Source organism: Etheostoma cragini, chromosome 12 (assembly GCF_013103735.1).
Source record: "Etheostoma cragini isolate CJK2018 chromosome 12, CSU_Ecrag_1.0, whole genome shotgun sequence".
NCBI classification, from domain to species: Eukaryota; Metazoa; Chordata; class Actinopteri; order Perciformes; family Percidae; genus Etheostoma; species Etheostoma cragini.
Genome location: NC_048418.1, coordinates 17,964,803 through 17,985,487, shown reverse-complemented (window position 1 = coordinate 17,985,487; position 20,685 = coordinate 17,964,803). Strand labels below are relative to the sequence as shown.

The following is a 20,685-nucleotide window of genomic DNA, read 5'->3' as shown; positions in this document are numbered from 1 at the left end:
AAATAGAAGTTTACCTGCTAAAGTTGTCACTTACTGTCATCAAGACTTCACCAAACCTTTACATAAAACATTTACATAAAATATTTACACACTTCTTTGCCTCTTTTCCTAATTTAAAATACTATAGGTACTTTGTGAAGTTAAACATACTTTATTGTCACATACACATACATGTAGCGAAATTCATTCTCTGCATTTAACCCATCCCTCAAGGAAGCAGGCCCAGGGACCAACTCCAGATCTGAACCAGTGAGCCTTGATCAGGGGCTGGAGAACCTAATACATGTTTTTTGGTGGTGGGAGAAACTAGAACATGAAAGTGAATGGGATCTCCCCACGCAAACAAGGGGAGAACATACAAACTCCACACAGAAAGGCCCGAAACTACCTGGATCCAAACCAGAACCTTGCTGCTGTGAGGCCACAGTGCTAAGCATTGGGCAACTGTGCTAAATACACAACAAAATAAGAGAATTCAATTAGTAATTTGATATTTGTAGGGCCTATTTGTAGGGGTAATTTTCACACTGCGGTCATTACAATAAGCACTGATAAATGACCTCTTACTAACATGTAATATAATAACAGGTGGCTGCTGATCAACAATTTTAAATGTCTAGGACTTATGAACCAAGCCAAATGGTTAATAATAAAAGCAAGAACCCAAGCATATTTTTTTATGGAGCCTACTTTTACTTGTGAGACGATTATATAATTTAAGATTATATTTTGGAATAATGTAGTAAGAGTTATGTAGTATGGAACATTTGTAATCGTCAGAAATAAATTCAGATATAATTGACTTTCAATTAAATAAATCCAATTAAACTAGCTAGTAAAATAATCAACTTCTTTGTAACTGTGTATCCTAAGTCAACACATTTTTTTTTTGTATTATAAGATAAGTATGCCGTGGCTTTACTTTATTACAAGATTTTACATTTGATAATGTTTCACTCACCATCATAAAGTAAGAACGCCAACAAGAGAGAGAAGAACAGTGGAAACCGATCCATGACTGTGTGGCGGCTGTTTGCAGCAGGCACTGTCTCTTTATACAGACTCTCTCCTGATGAGAATAATGCTGTTGTCTTCCGGGGAAAAAAACAAAACAATTACCTTGTCTTACAGAATAGTATCATGTTACAGAAGTTCTGTAACACTTCATTGTGTAATAATTTGAAGAGAGACTGTTGATATGTCAAGAATGCAGTTAGCTACACTTGAGACTGGAAGGATTAGACTGATGGCGTCAAAAGTCTAACCACAGTGCATGTTTATTAGAACAATGAATGTGCTGTATTTATATAGCGCTTTTCCAGTCTTAACAACTGCTCAAAGCGCTTTTACATCTACAGGAAACATTCACCATTCACACACATTCATACACTGTGGCCGGGGCTGCCGTACAAGGTGCCACCTGCTCATCACATAAACATTCACACACATACATTCACACTCCAATGCGCAGCACCGGGGGCAACTCGGGGTTCAGTGTCTTGCCCAAGGACACTTCGACAATGACTACAGGGGCGGGGATCGAACCACCAACCTTCCGATTGGCAGGCAACCGCTCTACCACTGAGCCACAGCCGCCCGCAATGAACTGAAGAATCAATAGAAAACCTACTAACATGGATTTCAAATACACATTATGACAAGTGCAAGAAACATGTTGTATAACCATTTATTTATTTCCAACAGTATTGACAGTGATAAATAATCAATTTGTAGTCCTGCATAACCATGCATTTTCATACAGTATATGCACATCTGTAATTATATCGCCTTATATAGAATAAAAAGCATGCTGTTTGCATTGACACAAATAGTAAATCCTGATCTATAGTACAAATATTCTTTCGAGAAAGTTATGTTAGAGATTTCTAAAAACTATTCATAAAACTCCCAGGAAGCTTGATTTGCCACTGATTCCGCTTATGCCAAGTCATGTGTGGTAGTTGAGGTTTAGGAGAGGAAACCTTGTCCAAAGAAAAGAACGAAATCAGCCTTATTTTTGTCTGTTCTTATTGTAACGGTGATATACATTATCAGTGCGGCGTTTTCTTGTAAACTGCCTTAGTGATGTTTCTACTAGTGGTCAAAACTTCCAAAGATTATTTTTAAGTGCTGTGTCACATCTTTACATCCATCTGATGTTCACACTCTCCAGCTATCCCCAAACTCTTGAACACTCCGGGCCCTGGTTCCATCTGGTTTCATCTTGTCATTGCGTCTGTAACCATCAAAGTTCCCACACAGACCCCCCACCTTCCTTTTATAGATGTGTGGTAGAATGATCTCTGCAGAAACAACACCAACAACACAATGTTATGTAATTCAGTGTATAACTCTCCTTCAGTGAAATTAACTAAGTCATCAATGTGGGCTGGTATGATAAATGGTGATAAAAGACTTGTTTAATGAGGTTGGGATCAGTTACCTGCTCTGCAGTCTCCGTCAAACTCCACTAAGAGGCCAAAGTCGGTCTTCAGGTAGATGCGAGAGGAATGCTCCCAGATCTTTAGACCAGCAGTCGGTGAGGTGGGAGTACTAGTTCTCCTTCCATCCACCTGGAGGGAGACCGAGTGGGTTATGTGTTAATCTAATGTGCATTCTTCTATGATGATGTATGTTGTGTGTCGGAATTCACGAGGAGATACATTTTTAGCCATGCTACCACGTGCACTCTTGGGATGGCTTTTCAGACTGAAATATGTCGACAGCTATTGGATGGATTGCCACGGACTTTGCTACAGACAGTCATGGTCCACACAAGATGAATGTTTCTGAGTTTGTTGAACTATACCTCTAGCGCCTCTTTGAGGTTGCATTTCTTTACTTTCTCATTTCAACATACCCCTCTCTTTAGGTAAAACAATGTAGTTGGTTGTTTCTGACCAAATACCTGCAAAACTAATGGCATTTTGATTAGCCTCGGGTGTTCTTGTGTGGAGCCTTCATTGTGGTTAATGTTATACTTCTCTTCACCAGCATGTGGGCAATATTGTTGTGAGCATGCTGACTTTAGCATTAAGCTGAAAGGTCCCTTGTAATTATGCCGTGCCTTGCCCTGCTATACCATGACCTACTGCAAACTACTGTTTCTAGTCAGTGTTCCATTATTTTTACTGTGACTGCTATTGCCACTGTTCAGCCCCCCCCCACCGACATCGCCAGACACCGCCTACCAAGAGCCTGAGTCGGGCCGAGGTTTATTCCTAAAAGGGAGTTTTTCCTCGCCACTGTCACACTAAATGCTTGCTCTTGGGGGAATTACTAGAATTGTTGGGTCCTTGTAAATTATAGAGTGTATTCTAGACCTAAAGGTGTCTCGAGATAACTTGTTATGAGTTGATAACAACAACAAAATTGAATTGATTACAACTTTACAAGGTAACAGCCATGGCTGTAGACTCTCAGTCTAGTAAGATTATTTTATTTAAAATTCTCTTTGTCCGAGTGGTGTTTAAAACATAATTTTCACTTCTTTACAAGTATGACCCTGGTGCATTTTTTAATATGGATCTTCTTTGAAAAAATAATTATATTCATAATTGTATGAAACATTTAGAAAAAATAAGCTATAGCAATTTCAAAAATGTGTTACTTCTATTAGATATGCCCAAGCTTTGGTACCAGTGATGTTCTTTCAATATCACATGCAATATACTGTGTGCAGTCCTTCTTTAAATGATACGACTTACACTGCTTAGAGGATCTTGGAGGATACACACATAATAATGTCTGACTGCTTTTTAAAACATTTTCTTTCTCTTTTTCTTGCATCCGCTCATAAACACGGGTAAAGTGCCAATAGGAAAATAACATACTGTAAAAGCGTAATTTGACACAGATCGTTTGCAGCACTGCTGTGGTAACACTTCACAAAGAAAATATAAAGGAACACTGGTTCTTTCCCTCAGCGCTTTCCCAAATGTGTGTGGTTGGTCAAAATGTGATGACATTATCCTGTGAACAAAATACTGTGTCTGCTGGTAAGGAGTCACAGGAAACTGAGATGAAAGCAGTTAGCAGTGTGTTGGTAAAAATGCCTTTGATACTCACAACTAGCCTCCGGTTCTTCTTGAACTCCACAGTGTGATCATACACTATGATTTTAAGCTCTTGTAATCTGTAGTGTTTCTTAAACACTTGCAATCTGGGATATTCCTCCTGCTCCTCAATGTCGTCATCATATTTGTTCTCATCTTCTTCATTATATTCTTCATCATCAATATCTTCATCATCATCTTCATCCCTGACTCTGCGACTGTGGTCTTCTTCAGTGCTACTGTCTCCATGATATTGACTGTCTTCGCCATCATTTACGGTATTGATGCCCTCGATGTAAACATGTGGATAGTTATTGGGCAAGTTTTTGGTCCGGACCAGCACGTATGACAGCTCTCCCTTAAAGCCATGCTTCATTTTGTCAAAGGTTCGGTACTCAGGATCTCTGTTGATTGTGCACTCACTGAATCCTGTGGAGCAATTTGTAAATGAGTGAACAAGATCGAACAAGGTTTAGATGCATCATAGAGTTAAATGTTGAGATTTACAGCACCTGTATACTTGCAGTAATAATCGCCCTCATTCTCTTGAAGGCAGATAGCATTTCCATCACACTCGTCTTTGTCCTGGCATTTAATCCTCCCCAGGCCATCTTTTTTCTCGCAGTTGCATTTCTGACTGCAGTGATTGGTGTACCACACTTCATTAAACTGACAAAAAAAATAGAGAGTCATCATACGTCTAGGACATCAACGTCCACATGCACTATTTTTGCAATAATCCTCTGGGGTCTCATTTACAAAGGTGGTGTATGCACAAAGCGGGGGCCAAAATGTGTGTATGCCCATTCCCATGCAAAGGTTATTTAAAAAAAAAAAAGAAAAAGAAGAAAATTTGACTGGAGAATGTGTGGTCATCCACGAAAACTCTGACCCATGCGTACGCACATTTTAGAGACCATGGGAATTGGCCACGCAGATGGTGAGGTGGTGAACTGATGTCCCACTGCAGAAACTAAATGTGGGAAGAATGATAACCATTCATAAAAAATAATTGTATGCACGTCCCACCTTCTGGCAGGTGCAGGACAAATGAAAAATACTGAATTGGAAAAAAATGTAATGTCCGCAACACTGCTTTAAACTCCCATATTTAATGAAGGCAATGATTTGACCCTGCTGGGTCTTCTTCAGCCAACATTTTTCATATTAAATATGGGAGTTTAAAGCAGTGTTGTGGACGTTCCATTTTTTCACTTTGAAAAAGATTACTCGTAATATTTACAAATATTGATGCCTTACACACGTAATTTCACTCCATCCCAATCATCCACATTATCATGTAGATTAAATCCAGCAGTGCTCTTTGAGCTTTTACTGAGTGACAATTGTTCCCTGAACACCTTTTAAAATCCAACTAAAATCTTAGATCAAAATTTGTTCTTTTTTTCTTTTTTAGGGGGACATTTTTTGACCTTTTATCTGATAGGACAGCTGAAGACATTAAAAGGGGAGAGGGGATGACGTGTAGCAAAGGGCCACAAGTCTGAGTCGAACCCTGGCCCCCTCATCAAGAAGTAAACCCTTTATTTATGGACGCCCGTTCTACCAATTGAGCTATCCGGGCACCCGTTAACATTTGTTCTTAATAAATAAATAAATTGTTGTAAACAAATAAATACTGCGGTGATCCTTGTGCGTAATGCTGCATTATGACACTGCTAGAACTGCAGGAGGACTACGACAATGGAAGAATTTTGAGAGTAAGAGACTTCAGCGAATATGATGATGACTGGCTAAAATGCTGATTAAGATTCACTAAAGCTGAGGTCTTGATCTATGTTCCAAATTTAGATCAAGAAGTGAAGGCAACGTGCCATCCTGGTCCAATACAGGTCCTTGCTACTTGGGGGCCATCACTGTTTCCAGAGGGAAAAGGCAGCCAGCTAAGTGTTTATATAAATATTATTATCTTCAACTTCATCCCTAAGGCTTGTCTGGATTTATCATATTCAGTAGTTCTGTTAAATCATATCATTTAGGTCTGGTATATTGAAGCTTCCCTGTGTGCCATAATGCCTGCCGTTTTGGAAAATGTTATTGATAAATACATACTGATCAGCATTCCTGAGGTGCTTTGCTTTGAATAATTATGGTTAAAAATATTCATGTACAGGGCGGGATAAGAGGCTGATTCACGAATGCTCACTTGTTGGTAATCTGTGATTTACAAAGGGAACATTGCTGACAGATGTGCGTATGCACGGTTTTAAAAATCAAAATCTTTTTGGGCGTTCGTACACTTTTTTAATAAGAATCCAACTTATAAATGAGACCCCTGGTCTGTGGTCTTTCAGAAAGTAGAACAGGTATTTCATGCTGTGACTTGTGTCATTGTCACTCACCTTATAGTTAGTGCCGTTCCTGTCCATACATCCACATTGTTGGATAGGCGCACACACCCTGAATTTCTGCACAAAGCCTTCATTACATACACACCCCTTCACACAACCATTATTGTCACTGCAGCGGGGTGGACCATTGAGGTATGTACAGGTTGGGCTGCAGGCAGGGATACAAGTAGTGTAATGACTGTTCTGTGGGCAAGGGTGTGCTGGAAAGACAGAGTGGGAGAAACAAAGTTAGTCATACACCTATGATGCCTAACGTGAGGTGTAAAGTACTCATTATGGGAAACCCATTCAATGTTTATTTTTCATATAGAGAAATGCAAACTTGAGTTGGTGTTTGTGGACTGTGTTGTAGATTGTCGTGTAGCTGTAGTTTTAGGCTTAGGTCTACCTGTTGTCGAATGTGGTTTATTGGTTGTTGTAGGTGGTGGTCCATCTGTAGTTGGCGGTTGTGGTGTAGCTGGTGCTGGAGGTTGTGGTGTAGCTGTTGGAGGTTGTGGTGTAGCTGTTGTTGGAGGGTGTGGTGTAGCAGTTGTTGGAGGTTGTGGTGTAGCTGTTGTTGGCGGTTGAGGTGTAGCTGTTGTTGGAGGTTGTGGTGTAGCTGTTGTTGGAGGGTGTGGTATAGCTGTTGTTGGCGGTTTTGGTGTAGCTGGTGCTGGAGGTTGTGGTGTAGCTGTTGTTGGAGGTTGTGGTGTAGCTGTTGTTGGAGGTTGTGGTGTAGCTGTTGTTGGCGGTTGTGGTGTAGCTGTTGTTGGCGGTTTTGATGTAGCTGTTGTTGGAGGGTGTGGTGTAGCTGTTGTTTGAGGGTGTGGTGTAGCTGTTGTTGGAGGTTGTGGTGTAGCTGTTGTTGGAGGGTGTGGTGTAGCTGGTTGCTCTGAAATTTCACCTCCTGGGTGCTCTGTTGTTGTTGTGGGGGGTCCAGCTGTACTTTGGGGTCCAGTTGTTGATGTTATTGGTGTTGATATTGATGGCATTGGTAGCTGTGTTGTTGTTGGGACATCAGGATTTGAAGTTTGTGGGGTTACGGTTGTTGCTGGCTTTGTAGGGGTTTGTGTATCACAATCAGTTGTGGGTGCGGTTGTTGTGGTGGCCGTTGTAAAACTAGTTATTGATGGTGGTTGGGGTTCTGATGAAGTAGATGTTTGTGGTTGTGTAATCGATGAGCTGTTTGTTGGAGGAAGCTTTGGATCTGCTGTTGCAACTGGATTGAAGGTTGTGGGAGCAGGGGTTGTTGGTCTAGTTTGGTCTGTAAGTACATTTCATATTCAAGTTAGTCTCAGTTTTAGTAATGGTGTGTGTGTGAATTATATTGAATGTTAGTAGGTGGACAGTGTTACCTGTGCAGTGCCCACGATGAAGTGATACATCATCTATGGCAACATCAGACTGATCGTTGGAACCTCTTCGTCCCTCAAATATGATCTAAAATGGAGTGCCCCGGTTAAGAATAGTAATCCTGTTACAGCATGCACATTCATTAAGTCCAGTTACACAAATTTATTATTGCAGTTAGTACGCTATGAGTGTTTTGCACTGAAAGTCTTTTAACATTAGACAGGTTAGGAGGATAAAAATCTCACCTGGAAAGCTCCAGTTGTTGTGATGTCTACCTGAGCCAGGTGCCACATGTTTCCTTGGTCATTTCGCTTCCACCAAACAGCTTCAGCCTTTCTATCCTGGAACACATAGACATTGAGGCCCATTGTATCTGCTGAGCCGTACATATGGTACCAGAACTGTAGACACTGTAGACCAGATTCAGAGCACTCAGAACTGATGAGACGAGCCGTGTCTCCATGTGTCACACTGCTGGCCTCAATGTAAAGATAGAACCCATCTAGAAGAGAGGATTGAAATGTTCTTAATTGTCAGATCCACTAATAGTGAGTCATGTTTTTTCCCATGCTGTATTTGTCACAATTCATAATATTATACAGAGAAATATTATGTTACCCCCAGTGTGGTCAGCAGAGGGCCCAGTCATCAGGGTTGGGGTGGAACCACTTTGCCATGTCCAGTCAAAAGCATCTGTGATCATCTGATTCCAGCTGCAAAGGTTACTGTTGAAGCTACAGTCTATATTGCAGACTAAAACGTAAAAATTCAAAAAATTAGATTTAGACAGTCTGTAACTTCAAGTACCATTATAAACTGCACATACACTATGCATACTGTACATGTTAATTTGTGACCACACTTCAGCTTTCTGATGCAGAAGCAGGTGATACATAAAATATAACTTCCTTTGCACTTACCCGGGTGTGAGAGGAAGCTCTCCGCAGTTGTAAAAGGAAGTTCAGTTCCAATAGCCACGCCAGGGAAACTACCTGAAGGAAGTGATTTTATTTTACACCATGAGATAGCTGACATGGTCATAATTTGAGATACTCATTTATTTGCACTATTTGATGACATATATTTTTCAATCAAATTTAGAATATTTTGTTCTCCTTTAGTTAAAGATGAATGTCACCTAAACATGAGCCAAAGTTGATGGAAATGTCATCAATGGCCACATCTGATTGAGCATCTGAGCCTCGAATTCCCTCCACTATGATCTGAAAGAGGTAATTGCAAAACGTGTTTCACTATAAAGAATAAGATCATCTTTTAGGCCCATATGTTCTACGCACTGTATATTGTGACTTACTTGGAATGGATCAGACACTGTGATGTCAACATTTCCTAGATGCCATTCAGGTCCTTGGTTGTTCATCATGGACCAGAGCTTGACAGATTTATTGGCTTTGGTCAGGTAGATATTGAGGGCCATGGCTGTGGCCGAACCATACATATGGTACCAGAAGTGCAGGCAAAGTGGGCCATTGTAATGGCATGTTGAGCTCCACAGACGAGCTGAATCTCCTTGGGTTACACTATTTCCCTCAATGTACATGTAGAAACCAGCTAGAGAAACGTTAAAAGTAGCACAATAAGCATGCATAGTGAATTACCAATGCAGCAACACAAAAGATGTGATAGTTTGACCAGATGATGGGTTTTACCTCCAGTGGTGTGATCTTGGTTTGGACCAGTTAGGCTTGATGGCGTGGGTCCCGAATGTCTTGTCCAATCAAAACTGTCTTGAATGAGCTGTACCCACCCACACAGATTTTTTTCAAAGTCACAGTTTATGGGACAGACTGTGAAAAACCATATAAACACAATGCAAATGATAAGTATTATGAGCTAATTTTGTGTAGGTATATTACAGTATGCAAAATATATAATTTTAAAACAATATATCCACAAAAAGTATTATTTCGCCCAGATGAAGATAATTACACCAGGGTCATTCAAACGTATTCAATACACTCATACATTAAACTTCTGTAGAGATTTTAAAAGCAAGCATAGTAATAAATTGTTTGGTTTTGGTGAAATGTTTTTAAAAATACTAATTATTAATTGGAGATTATGCCACTGATTATCCAAACCAGTAACAAATAAATAGGGCTGTAACAATACAACAAAGCCAGGATTCGGTTCGTATCACGATTTTTGACCCACGCCTGGATACATAAGGCGTGGGATACATACTGGATCTAGACAGTAACTGTGGAAGGGGTGGATCTGAATGTCGCAATTTCGGTTTCACGTTGCATCGTTACAGCCCTACAAATAAACCTTCCCAACCCTGAATGCTCTTACGAGTCTCATCTGGTGTTGGAGAGGTAGGAGTTGGAGATGCAGTTGCAGTGGTTGTGGGGTCAGCTGAAATGGGGACAACAAAAAAACAAAATGCCAAACAAACAAACAAAAACAAAAAAAAGGAAATTAGTTTACTACCTTAGCCTTTTTGGCACACTAGGAGATATTAAGCATGAAGCAAGCCCCTCCACCATCTTAACAACCTACTTTTTCCAACTTTGCTTATATTAATGTAAAAACAAAAAAACAACGGGAAAAAAGGATTGACTCAGGCAGGGCTCTAGGCAGTTGGCCAGTTTGCTCATGCAGTGGCCCGGCCCTGTGCCATGACCGAAACACAATAAAAAGCAGAGTTTTGAAGGAAATTATTGGAACTGTAAATTAATAAGTAAGAAATACAGGACATGTAACATAATGTATTTATCATATATTTAGTGCTAATAAATCAACACAGTTTATTGTTAAAAATATTATTTGTAATTACTCAAAACCAGAGGTCATTACACATACTCAGAGTATTCACACTACCATCCTCACACACTCACCACAAGCTGTGTCCGTCTCCCATTGGGGCAGCTCCACTCCCTCAACCTGGCATGCTGCTACATAGGACTCTAGCGACTCACATAGGGTGTGTTGGTCACCGTTGGTTGCACAGTAGTCATACACACAACTTTTGAGGAAGATGCTTGGGTGAATGGGTTTATGGCAGGGCTTGAAGACATCCCGTAGTAGGGTCTCACACTCTTTGTAGGCCACATTGTCCTCATCATGATCACAACGTCTGGGATTATTTGGATGGGAAATGCACCTGGAGGACAAATTTTAGACAAGCGAATAATGTTCTAGACTTATTGTGCTCAATCAAAATAAGGTTAGGTTAATAAGATGTATTAATTATTAATTAGAAATACTAAAGATGTGGCAAAAAATAACTTCACCTGCAGTTAAAATTTAGTTTTTTCTTTCTTTTGGATGTATTATAATGTCATAACATTAATTTATGTTGTACTAACATTTTTTGCAGATACCTTTTTATAGAATAATAGCTTACTCATTATTGCCTGGAACCTTCCAGCTGTTAGCAAACTCAAATGGCCCGGTAGCGTTTTGGCCTCCTGGTGCTACGAAGTCATCGTCCTGCCGTTCAGAGTACGTTCCACAAAGTCCACACAGTTCATACTTGTAGAGCTCATCCACCTTCAGGAAGAGTCTGTTCTGAGCATCTATTATCATTCTGAGGCCAAAGGTTGTTTCCAAAATAATATAATTTTTCTTCACGTAGACCCAAACTGAGCCGTATTTACCATTGGTGGAATAGGGCAGTGAGACACGGCTGTTATTCACCTAAATAGAAGACAATATATTATTTCAAGTTTATGTATGTCTTACATAAAACGTAGCACTTATGTCTTGTTACTGCAACCAATTAGCTACCAGCTAGCTTTTTATTGCAAAGGGAACTGGGTCAGCTATTAGTTTTTGTTTTCTTGTAAACCTCAGATGAGAAATGCGGTACTTCCTCCAATAACCTGTCACAGAGTAATGACTGATCCCATAAACATGGGTGTGTTGGTACTAAAGTCATTAACCCCAGTCATTAATGAATTACAGCAGATAGTCCAGGACAATGACACTCCAAATCCAGTAAATGGGCCACTTGTAGGTCACAATACACATTTGCAGAGACTGAAACACATTTGCAGAACAGCCTCTTTTACATGTACATGCTATAAAGGAGTTTGTTTGGAAAGGAGTTTTCATGCTTACATAGACCTCTCCACTCTGATTCAGGGTGAGGTATACATCGTCAACCTGGAGAGTGACAGCTTCCAGCTTGGATCGGGTGAAGTTCTGAAGAGAAGGATGCATGTTGTGTCCTATCACAGAGAACTGGACAGAGCTTTCTCCTCCGCATGTGGTAGTCAGTGTGTAACTGCAGCCACCTTGAAAGTCATATGCCAACCCATCAAAGGTGATATAGTGTGGATCACCATACACGCTGCAGGTGGCGGGTTTGAAAGGGAAGCATCCTTTGACTCCATCCTTGACCTTACAAACCTCATTGACTGTGCATTGCATTGTGGTACACTCCAGGCCATCGTTACCCATGCACTGACACTGCTGCTCACACTCTCCCTTTGAGAATATTTCTCCTTTCTGCAGAAAAAGGAAGTTGAGTAAATACATTACTGCACAGCTGAAGTAAAAAGGTGAATATAAAATTGTTCCCTGTTCATCAACAGGTACCTCACTTACCTCATAGTGTTTATCATCATACCAGCACCCACAGTCCGCTGCTGGGACACACTTCCCCCCACTGAGTCGAAAGCCAGAGTCACACTCGCATCTTTCCTCACAGCTTCCACAGGAGCCAACTATATCCAGACTGGAGCACACTTTGGGACAGCCATCAGCACATGAGTTATAGTGGCTGTTCTTACCACACTGAAGGGCTGAGAGGTGTGCGAGAGAGGGAGAGGAAAGAAGAGAGGGCTTGAACTTAACTGTAATTCTATTATTACAGTCATTATTTGCAACCATGTCCCATATTTAAATAATGGGGTAATGAAATTAAAGCAGAAAGCAATTAATCAACATACTGCAGAATGTAGAATTCCTCCACATGGGTATGCCGACTCCAGCCTCCTGGCAGATGTCAGCGTAGACCTGTAATGTCTTACAAAGCACCGCTGGGTCACCATGAGTAGAGCACATGTCAACCACACAGTCCCTGAAGTAGCTCTGTGCCCCAAGAACAGATAGGCAGTCAGCGAAAGGCCCAGTGCTAGAGATGAGGCCTCCACAGTACAGCTCACTAGCATACTTGGCCTCCTCCAGTGGGTCACACTGATGAGGTACTAGCATGGTTTCACAGGAGGAGTTGATTGGCCCAGTCTGCCAGCTCTCAGCCAAGGCTGTAGCATCTTGCGCATTTGTTCCATCCGGCTTTATGAAGTCATCTCCATTGAGGTAGTTGAAGTTTCCACACATGCCACAGACTTTATCAGAGTAAGCGGATTGCAGGGTGACATGGACAGCACCAGCGTTGTCCAAAGAGACAGAAAGACCAAAACTGGTTTCCAGTTCAACGGCAGCTGGGTTGCTCTTCATGTTGATAGTGCCACCGCTGAGGCTCAGTGGAAGCTTCTTCCAGACCCCGTTAACCTGAAGAACGGTATAAGATTTAGACTTCCTTACCGGCTGTATCTGAGAGTTTGCATGAAAATTCTTGGCATTCTTGAGGTATTTCTTTGGGAATTGATGAGGCAGATAAATCTTGGACATTGGCCCACTGAATTGCACTTAACGATAAAACCAGTTTATTAGTAAAATGGGCTGCAGATATGGTCCATTAGGTCCATTACTTAGCTCAACACTCATTACAGTATAACGCCAAGGTCCCACAAAACTGAATTTGTACAGACAGTACTTTATTAATAAAAAATACTCCTATTGACCTCAAATGTTTGGCGTCACACAGATTAACAGCTTAACTGCAACTAATAGTAGTATTAGAATAAAATTAGTTATTGGCCACATGGTTCTAATTTCTAAAATGGAAACTATGAAACATTAGATAAGTCTTATTTGGAGTTTTAAACATCAGAGGCAACGGGTCTCCCTTTGAATGGCAGTGTGACCTTTTAGGTTTTGGGTAGATATGTTTTTACTGTAAATTGTCATATGCTACACACATATCAGCAAACGATAACAACATGTGTGCCTTCCTTAATTTATATCCATTGTAAGGTGACTCACCACAACCAGATGTGTTTTCCTATTCAGCATGGACACCCTAAACTTCCCCACGTTCACAATGACCTTCTGAACAGTTGACAGAGATGAGTTCCCGTTCTGCTTATTGACCACTTCCACACTGAACATGGGCAGGGCCTCAGAGGGTGAACAGGTCTTAGCCAGCATGTAGGTGCAAGGGCCCATGAAGCGGAACAGCACCCCATCAAAAGTGCTGCATTCTGTGTGCTGGTGTATTGTGCATGTCCCAGTGGTGGAAATCCCACTAGAGCTTCCTGTTTGAGGACCACAGGTTTGGCCCTCCGGGCACTGAAAGGGAGAGCAGGTGAGCTGGCCAGCAGAACAGAGGCAGCGGGTGGACTCATCTGTCCAGAAATCTGTGTTGAGTTCACACTGGGGTCCTGTGGGGGAGGGGACCGAGTAAACGATCCCTTTATAATCACAACACCATCTGGCTAGGAATAACTAAATAGTAACATTTGTTATTAATTATTATGTATATTATGTAAGGACTATTTTTTGAATTATCTTAGTTAACAAGTTAGTTAGTTAGTATTGTTCATGTATGTGACATCATTATTCAAAATGAATTAAAAAAACATTCTTACTACTTTACTAAAATTGGGAACTTCTGACACATAACTTGGATAACATCTTCAAGATTTAGGAGAGTTTTGTGAATCTTTTACTGACAGTAATCTTACAGAATAGTGATGACATTAGTGTTTTTTTTGCATACACTATGTTTACTGGAATATAGTATTATTTTTTTTTCTTTTTGGTAACACTACATAGGAAAGCATCATTAATAAAAGGTACTTTGAAGAGGCTGCAAGTTGTTTGATTACTTGATTAGTTTGGTCCATAAAATGTCAGGAAATGGTGACATATGTTGATCAGTGTTTTTCAAAGCCCAAGATATTACTGTCATAGAAGAGTGAAGAAACTCGAAAATATTCACATTTAATAAGATTGAAACCGATTATCAAAATAGTTGCCGAATAATTTGAAAGTCAACAACTAATTGATTACTTGATGAATATTTGTAGCTCTAGTAAATTTATAGTTACTTTAGTTAATGATTATTTTACTTTTAAGAAACCATGACGATTAGTAATGTTTACTATTTATTAGTAATGTACAATGTATGTCTTAATTAGTTTAATGTAATATAATATAATCTGTATTTATTATAAATTAAATAGATAGGTAATAGTTGTCAATGGTTAATACTTCCCTTGCAAAACATCTATTTACATTATTTGGATGCTATTATAAAGTTGCAACTAATGATTATAACAATTAGGGAATAATTAATAAGTGGTTAATAAAGCAAGCATCTAACAACATTAATTTGGCCCCATATTTTGTTGCTGATATATAAATGGGATCATTATTGAATATGTTTGATAAATGCTATCTGAAGAATTTTTATAGATGCTTTACAGAATAAATCACCATTGCAAAGTTGTTATAGCCATCTGTTGAAACTTTGTAACAGCCACCCAAGTAATGTATTGAAGGTTTACAATTTATTAAAGATTTACAAATTGTTTGGTAATCATTACCAAATATCTAAATGGAATTAAATGGTATGTTTTGTGCAGCACAATGTTAAATGACATAAATTATAACATCAATAATTATTAAACATTTTTAATGCTCATTTCATTGTTAACAGTAACATAACTATTGACTTAAGTTTAAATAACTATCAATTTACCATTTAGTAGTGAATGGTTATGATGAAGTTAAATGTTTTATTAAAGGAACCAAAACTAGGCTTTAGTAAATCTAGAGGATAAAAGAATATTTACCACATGAGCCTCTCCTTACACCTATCCGGTTAAATATGAACTGCCCTCCCTCCATGGATACCGCTTCGACGACAACCTGATAAAACACACATCATTTATTAAAATATAAACAATATAATATTTGGATTCCCCAATACAGTTTAATTATTAGTATGTGGTTATATGCCGTTTTACCTGAGACGCTGGTTCAATGACGTTCAAGGGGATGAACACTTGTCTCCAAACATCCCTGGGGAGGGTAGGTACGGTCCGGATTTCCATCAGACCAACACTGCTTTTAAGCAGAATGCGAAGTTCTGACCTATTAGCTGCAACCGGCGATAAGTACCAGATCTCTAGACAGGCCTTGCCCTCGAGCTCCAGTGGACCACTTTCCAAAGTAGTCATTACAAAATCGTCTGTAGGTGAAAAGGACAACAAGAAAATCAAATATGCTTCCATCCAAATAATCATAAGTGAGCAAACCTATTTCTTCAATACATGTAGTTTCAATGTAATATCTCTTAAGTACAAATTCAACGGCAATGACCACTCAATCATGTTTAATCCCACAATATAAAAGCTGTAAGAATGTAAGAAATAGCAAACATTTACTTGCCATTGTTATTGTAATAAAAGAATGATGTTGTGGTGCAATTATCATTAAATCCAAAATAGCAGTTTAGAGAGTTTTGTGGTGTATTTGAACCTGAAGAGCAGGCCCTCTACTTTGATCGCCCCTGGAAGAACACTAGGCTATAAAAGATTATTAGCCTGCTTTAGATCAATTAGTGAAAGGCAGCATCAGGAAGGCACACAGTCACAGCCTGCTTGCAGATTAAAACACAACTGTGGACCAATGTTCATAATCCCCTTCATATGGGTAGGACAAAACTAAGGGTTACTACAGGCATGTTATCTCTTAACCCGTTTTCACACATGATCCCCGGACTATGTCCAAGGAGTTTCCCTTTCACTCTACCACACAACAGAAGATTGTCCGTGTCAGATGCTATTCCACTAGAGTGCGGATACCCGTATCGAGCCCGACGGGACCCGAAAGGCCGGGCCGGGTTCAGACGGATGTTTGAAAATGATGTTCGGGTTCAGGTCTGATCCCATAAGCGCGACAAGGCATTTGTTGTGAAATGGTGCTGTGGTTCCTTTAAGAGAAGTGTGTGTGTGTGTGTGTGTGTGTGTATATATATAAAATGGGCAAGAGAGAGAGAGAGAGGATGCGACCAGAGCAGAGTTGGTGGAATAAGTTGTCACTCGTTTTCTCACCAGAAACAGGATTTTAACCCCTACAGTATTAATTTCATAACGTGGGCCCTGTCGTCCTGGCGACGGTAGGAAACGAAACAATCAGGAAAGATTAACATATCGAACATTATAAATTAAACAGCTTATTAACGTGCACTTGTTTCCCTGTGTGCGGTGATACGCACATTTCCTAATCCCTTCCTACAGTTGCCTAATAATAGCTGGGTTTCTACACAATAACATAGATGGGTCATAAGTATTAGAAGAAAAGGAGATTTTAATTGTGTCGGGCTCAGACGTAAATATCTTAATGTCTGTCGGGCTTGGGTCGTGTTCAGTTACTGGTCTGTAGGACGTCGGCCGGGCTCAACACTCTATGTTCCACTAACTGGAAATATGTTGTCTGATACATAAGAGGGGCGTACAGCAGACTTGACATGATGTTGATTACACTGCATCACAGAGCCATTCGGATTTTGGCGTTCCTTCAATTTGTCTGGTGATTTTGGAATTGGCCCTGACCTACAAAAGTTCCCCAATCTCGTTGTCTCTCCAGTTAGACATTTTTGGTGCTATCTTCATGAAAAGATAGCTAAACCTCTTCTATACCTTTGGATGTTTGTTTTCTTCATCAACACGCCTACTCACTTGCTGTGAATTATCACACTTTTTGATTTAATCAGAGATTAAACAGACTTGGTGCTAGGGAGCAGACAGTGTAAAGATGGGTTTATATCCGATCCAAGTGATTAGGTCATTGGTGTTCTCCTCACAGCTTTGCCGAGTCATGTCTAGATAACGTTAGGTGTGCAGTGCATGTGTGAAAGGGGCTATAGTGTCAAAGTGAACTCTAACTGAACAAAACTGTAACCTGGCTTGATGCCGTTAAAAACATATATTTGGCTTTCAATTTCATCATTAGATTAAACTGATAAAATCCATCGCTGTGCTGTTTTGCAGTAATAACCTGTACCTGTTCTTTGTTGGTTCCAGTCACAGATCCGATTGTTGTGTCTGTCGTAGAAACACTTGTTAACATATTCTGTTAAAGAAAAGAAAAGGGTGAAATATAGATAAATGTAGAGCAGTGGTACTCAAACTGTTATTAATAATGTACCCCTTTTGAATTGTTTCCTTAAGCCAAGTACCTCCTGACCAGCGCTAATCATTTTTAATAGAAAAAGAAGTCTATATGAAGAACAGTACAGCGTTGTCAGCGATAGATTTACTAAACAGCCTTGTAACTGAAAAAAACAAACATTTAAATGCTAATGAGAAAAGGACTAAAAAAGACAAAACCTTGGAAAAAGATGATTAGAGATGTTCCGATACCAGTATCGATATCGCCTCGGCTACTGCCTAAAACGCTGCCATCGGGAAGTACTGGAGTTACACTAATCCTATATCACGTAAAAAAAAAACTAAAGAAAATCTGCGTCATAGTACTTAATGGATGTTCCTATTCTGTTATGACTGACTGTCAAACTGGATACTAATAGAAAGTTCTATGGGGTTCCTTGTTGTTTAACCTGAGTTAGACCAACATCAATGATAGAAACCAGATCCCATCCATACAGGGAGAGTAGTACATAGTTGTTAAAACATAATAAAATATATGAAACAATGGTGTCATATCAGTTCAGGTATCAGAAATGGTATCGGACCATCTCTAGCAGTAATAGGTCAAAAATAGAATCAAAACTTCAAAACAGTGACATAACTTCAAAAAAAAACGAGAAACTTGTAAAAAGTAGAAGGAAGGCAAGAACAGGTCCAAAGAAGACGACCCAAATGTCAGATTTTTTGTCTACATAAAGAGGATTAACAACCTTGTAACTTTGAAACATTTTGTAAAATATCTTATGTACCCCCTGCAGTCTTCCAGAGTACCCGTAGGGGTACACATACCCCCATTTGAGAAGCACTGATGTAGAGTACACATGTACGTTCTCTTTGTCTAGTTGTTGAACCCTGGTGTTCTCTTCCCGGAGACTGTGAACTTGTTGTCGTCCTGGGTTTTTTTATGCTTTTTTTGAAACTTTTTTTGTCACTTTTTAAAAACACCTATTTTCAGAGAATGTTGAGTGGATCACAGTTTGTTTCAAATGCTATAAAATCGAAGAAAAAACCCCAGCCACAGTCCAATGAAAGTAATCAATACTTTTACGTGGCTTCCACACAACATACATCCACACTTTCATGTTATTTTGGGGCAATTTGGTTCAAAGAAACCCATAATTAATATAATAATTGGTGAAATTTGACCCAAGGACAATACAAGGGTTAAACCTTGTGGTTGTGACAAATGGAGTATCTACCAGTCTTATTAATTATAAAACATCATACCTGAATTTGGCATCCAATCTGGTAAAGTTACTAATGAAAAGTCATTTTCAGCCCTGGAACAGAAAAACAAATATCACAGATTCCTTTACAGTTTTTTTTCTCCATAAATTACCAAAATATCTGATTGACTTAACAAAACTTTAACACAAATAAAAATAAAACATTCACTTTCCACTTATTAAAAGTGTTACAATCAGTAAAATACTATTTGAAACAACACATCGGCTAACATTTAATAGTTAAAAGCTTAATTATCTTGACACCCACCTGCACTGAATCCATGTCTGAGTTAGAACGAGTAGAGTCACTGTGACCACCAAATCTGTGTGGATGCTTCCAAGCATGGCTGATCCCTCACCGGCAGCTTCTCAGCTGCTCTCCCGTTGCTAATACTCTCTCTCTCTTTGATGAGTTGAAGAATGAATGAATGATGAGCAGTAACTGTTGTGGAGCCTCTCTGTGGAAACGCAGCTCATGTGACCCTTCAACTGCCAACACAGAGGTGTGGGACCCTCTTGTGTTGTTCACAGAACAGAGAGGCGGGTTTTAAAGCATTTCTTAGCCCCACCTACTAACCAGGTAACCTCAGCAGTGGGTGGAGAAAGAGCACTGGTGGACAGAAAGACAGGAAAGGCGTTGGACTGGATCCGTGGTGTAAAAATAGTCTTATAGCTATTGCAGGTACAGTAAATATTGATAGGCAAGGTCTGCGTTTAGGGTTGCTAGGTTGTAAAAAGCACTGAGATCATTTTAAACTTCTACACACACAAATGTTTGAAAAAATAAAGGAATTGGTAATAAAGTGATGGATGAGAAACATTTCTGAATAAGCAATTGAACGGCTTTTATGGACTTTTATGGACTCGTTATTATGAGAGTTACGCTGCTATAAAGGTTTGATTGATGATAATGTTTTGATTGTTGAAACGACAAATGAAGATAAAGAAAGAGTAAAGATGAAGACTGCAATTTAGAACTAGTCAAATATTACACAGGGTAAAAAAAGGTAGAAAGACAGAAAAACGTGGGGTTGTATTTTGACTATAACATACCAAACATACATGTATATAATCTCTTCAGTAATATATTATGAACTAAATTTAGTTTGGATTTTATGATAAAAAAAAACAGAAATGTAGCATGCCATGATACAATATCATTGGGATTTTAAACATATTGCAGTATTCTGCAATATATTTCAATTTATTACCTTTTTTCCAAATTCTAATTTTTCCCAATTTCTAATGATGTCCCCAAAGGGAAACTTTGTCAACATCTGTTTCATCTAAAAAGATACATTTCTCTGTTTGGTCGTATCACTTCAATTTTATTGCTGCAAAATGGGATTGTCAAGCAGACAAACTGACCAACACATATATAATGAAAGATCAATACTTGGCGCCTGCGTATCAATAAAGTATTGTCACTGAAAATATCACAATACTG

General features: G+C 39.4%; 1 protein-coding gene across 1 annotated transcript; it reads right to left on the bottom strand.

Annotated features, from left to right (window-relative positions):
* Positions 1-1,938: 1,938 nt before the first annotated feature.
* On the bottom strand, positions 1,939-19,817 carry LOC117954037 (zonadhesin-like). The gene is made up of 25 exons (XM_034887494.1): positions 19,507-19,817; positions 19,240-19,292; positions 17,867-17,935; positions 15,826-16,049; positions 15,652-15,727; positions 13,838-14,235; positions 12,679-13,243; positions 12,335-12,531; positions 11,846-12,235; positions 11,130-11,422; positions 10,621-10,886; positions 10,076-10,138; positions 9,430-9,567; positions 9,075-9,331; positions 8,898-8,982; positions 8,680-8,751; positions 8,378-8,512; positions 8,005-8,261; positions 7,762-7,846; positions 6,816-7,670; positions 6,419-6,627; positions 4,568-4,724; positions 4,069-4,484; positions 2,444-2,573; positions 1,939-2,303 (listed from the first exon to the last, which is right to left on the bottom strand). The coding sequence occupies exons 1-25, from the start codon at positions 19,581-19,583 to the stop codon at positions 2,161-2,163; spliced, it is 5,610 nt and encodes a 1,869-aa protein (XP_034743385.1). The 5' UTR covers positions 19,584-19,817; the 3' UTR covers positions 1,939-2,160.
* Positions 19,818-20,685: the final 868 nt, after the last annotated feature.

Excerpts from the sequence above, each read along its gene's own strand:
- LOC117954037 (XM_034887494.1), bottom strand. The coding sequence starts at position 19,583 with ATGCTTGGAAGCATCCACACAGATTTGGTGGTCACAGTGACTCTACTC. Across the intron at positions 13,244-13,837 it reads GGAAAACACATCTGGTTGTG|GTTAACGGGGTCTGGAAGAA; the intron begins GTGAGTCACCTT and ends ACCGTTCTTCAG. Across the intron at positions 8,752-8,897 it reads CAACTTTGGCTCATGTTTAG|GTAGTTTCCCTGGCGTGGCT; the intron begins GTGACATTCATC and ends CACTTCCTTCAG.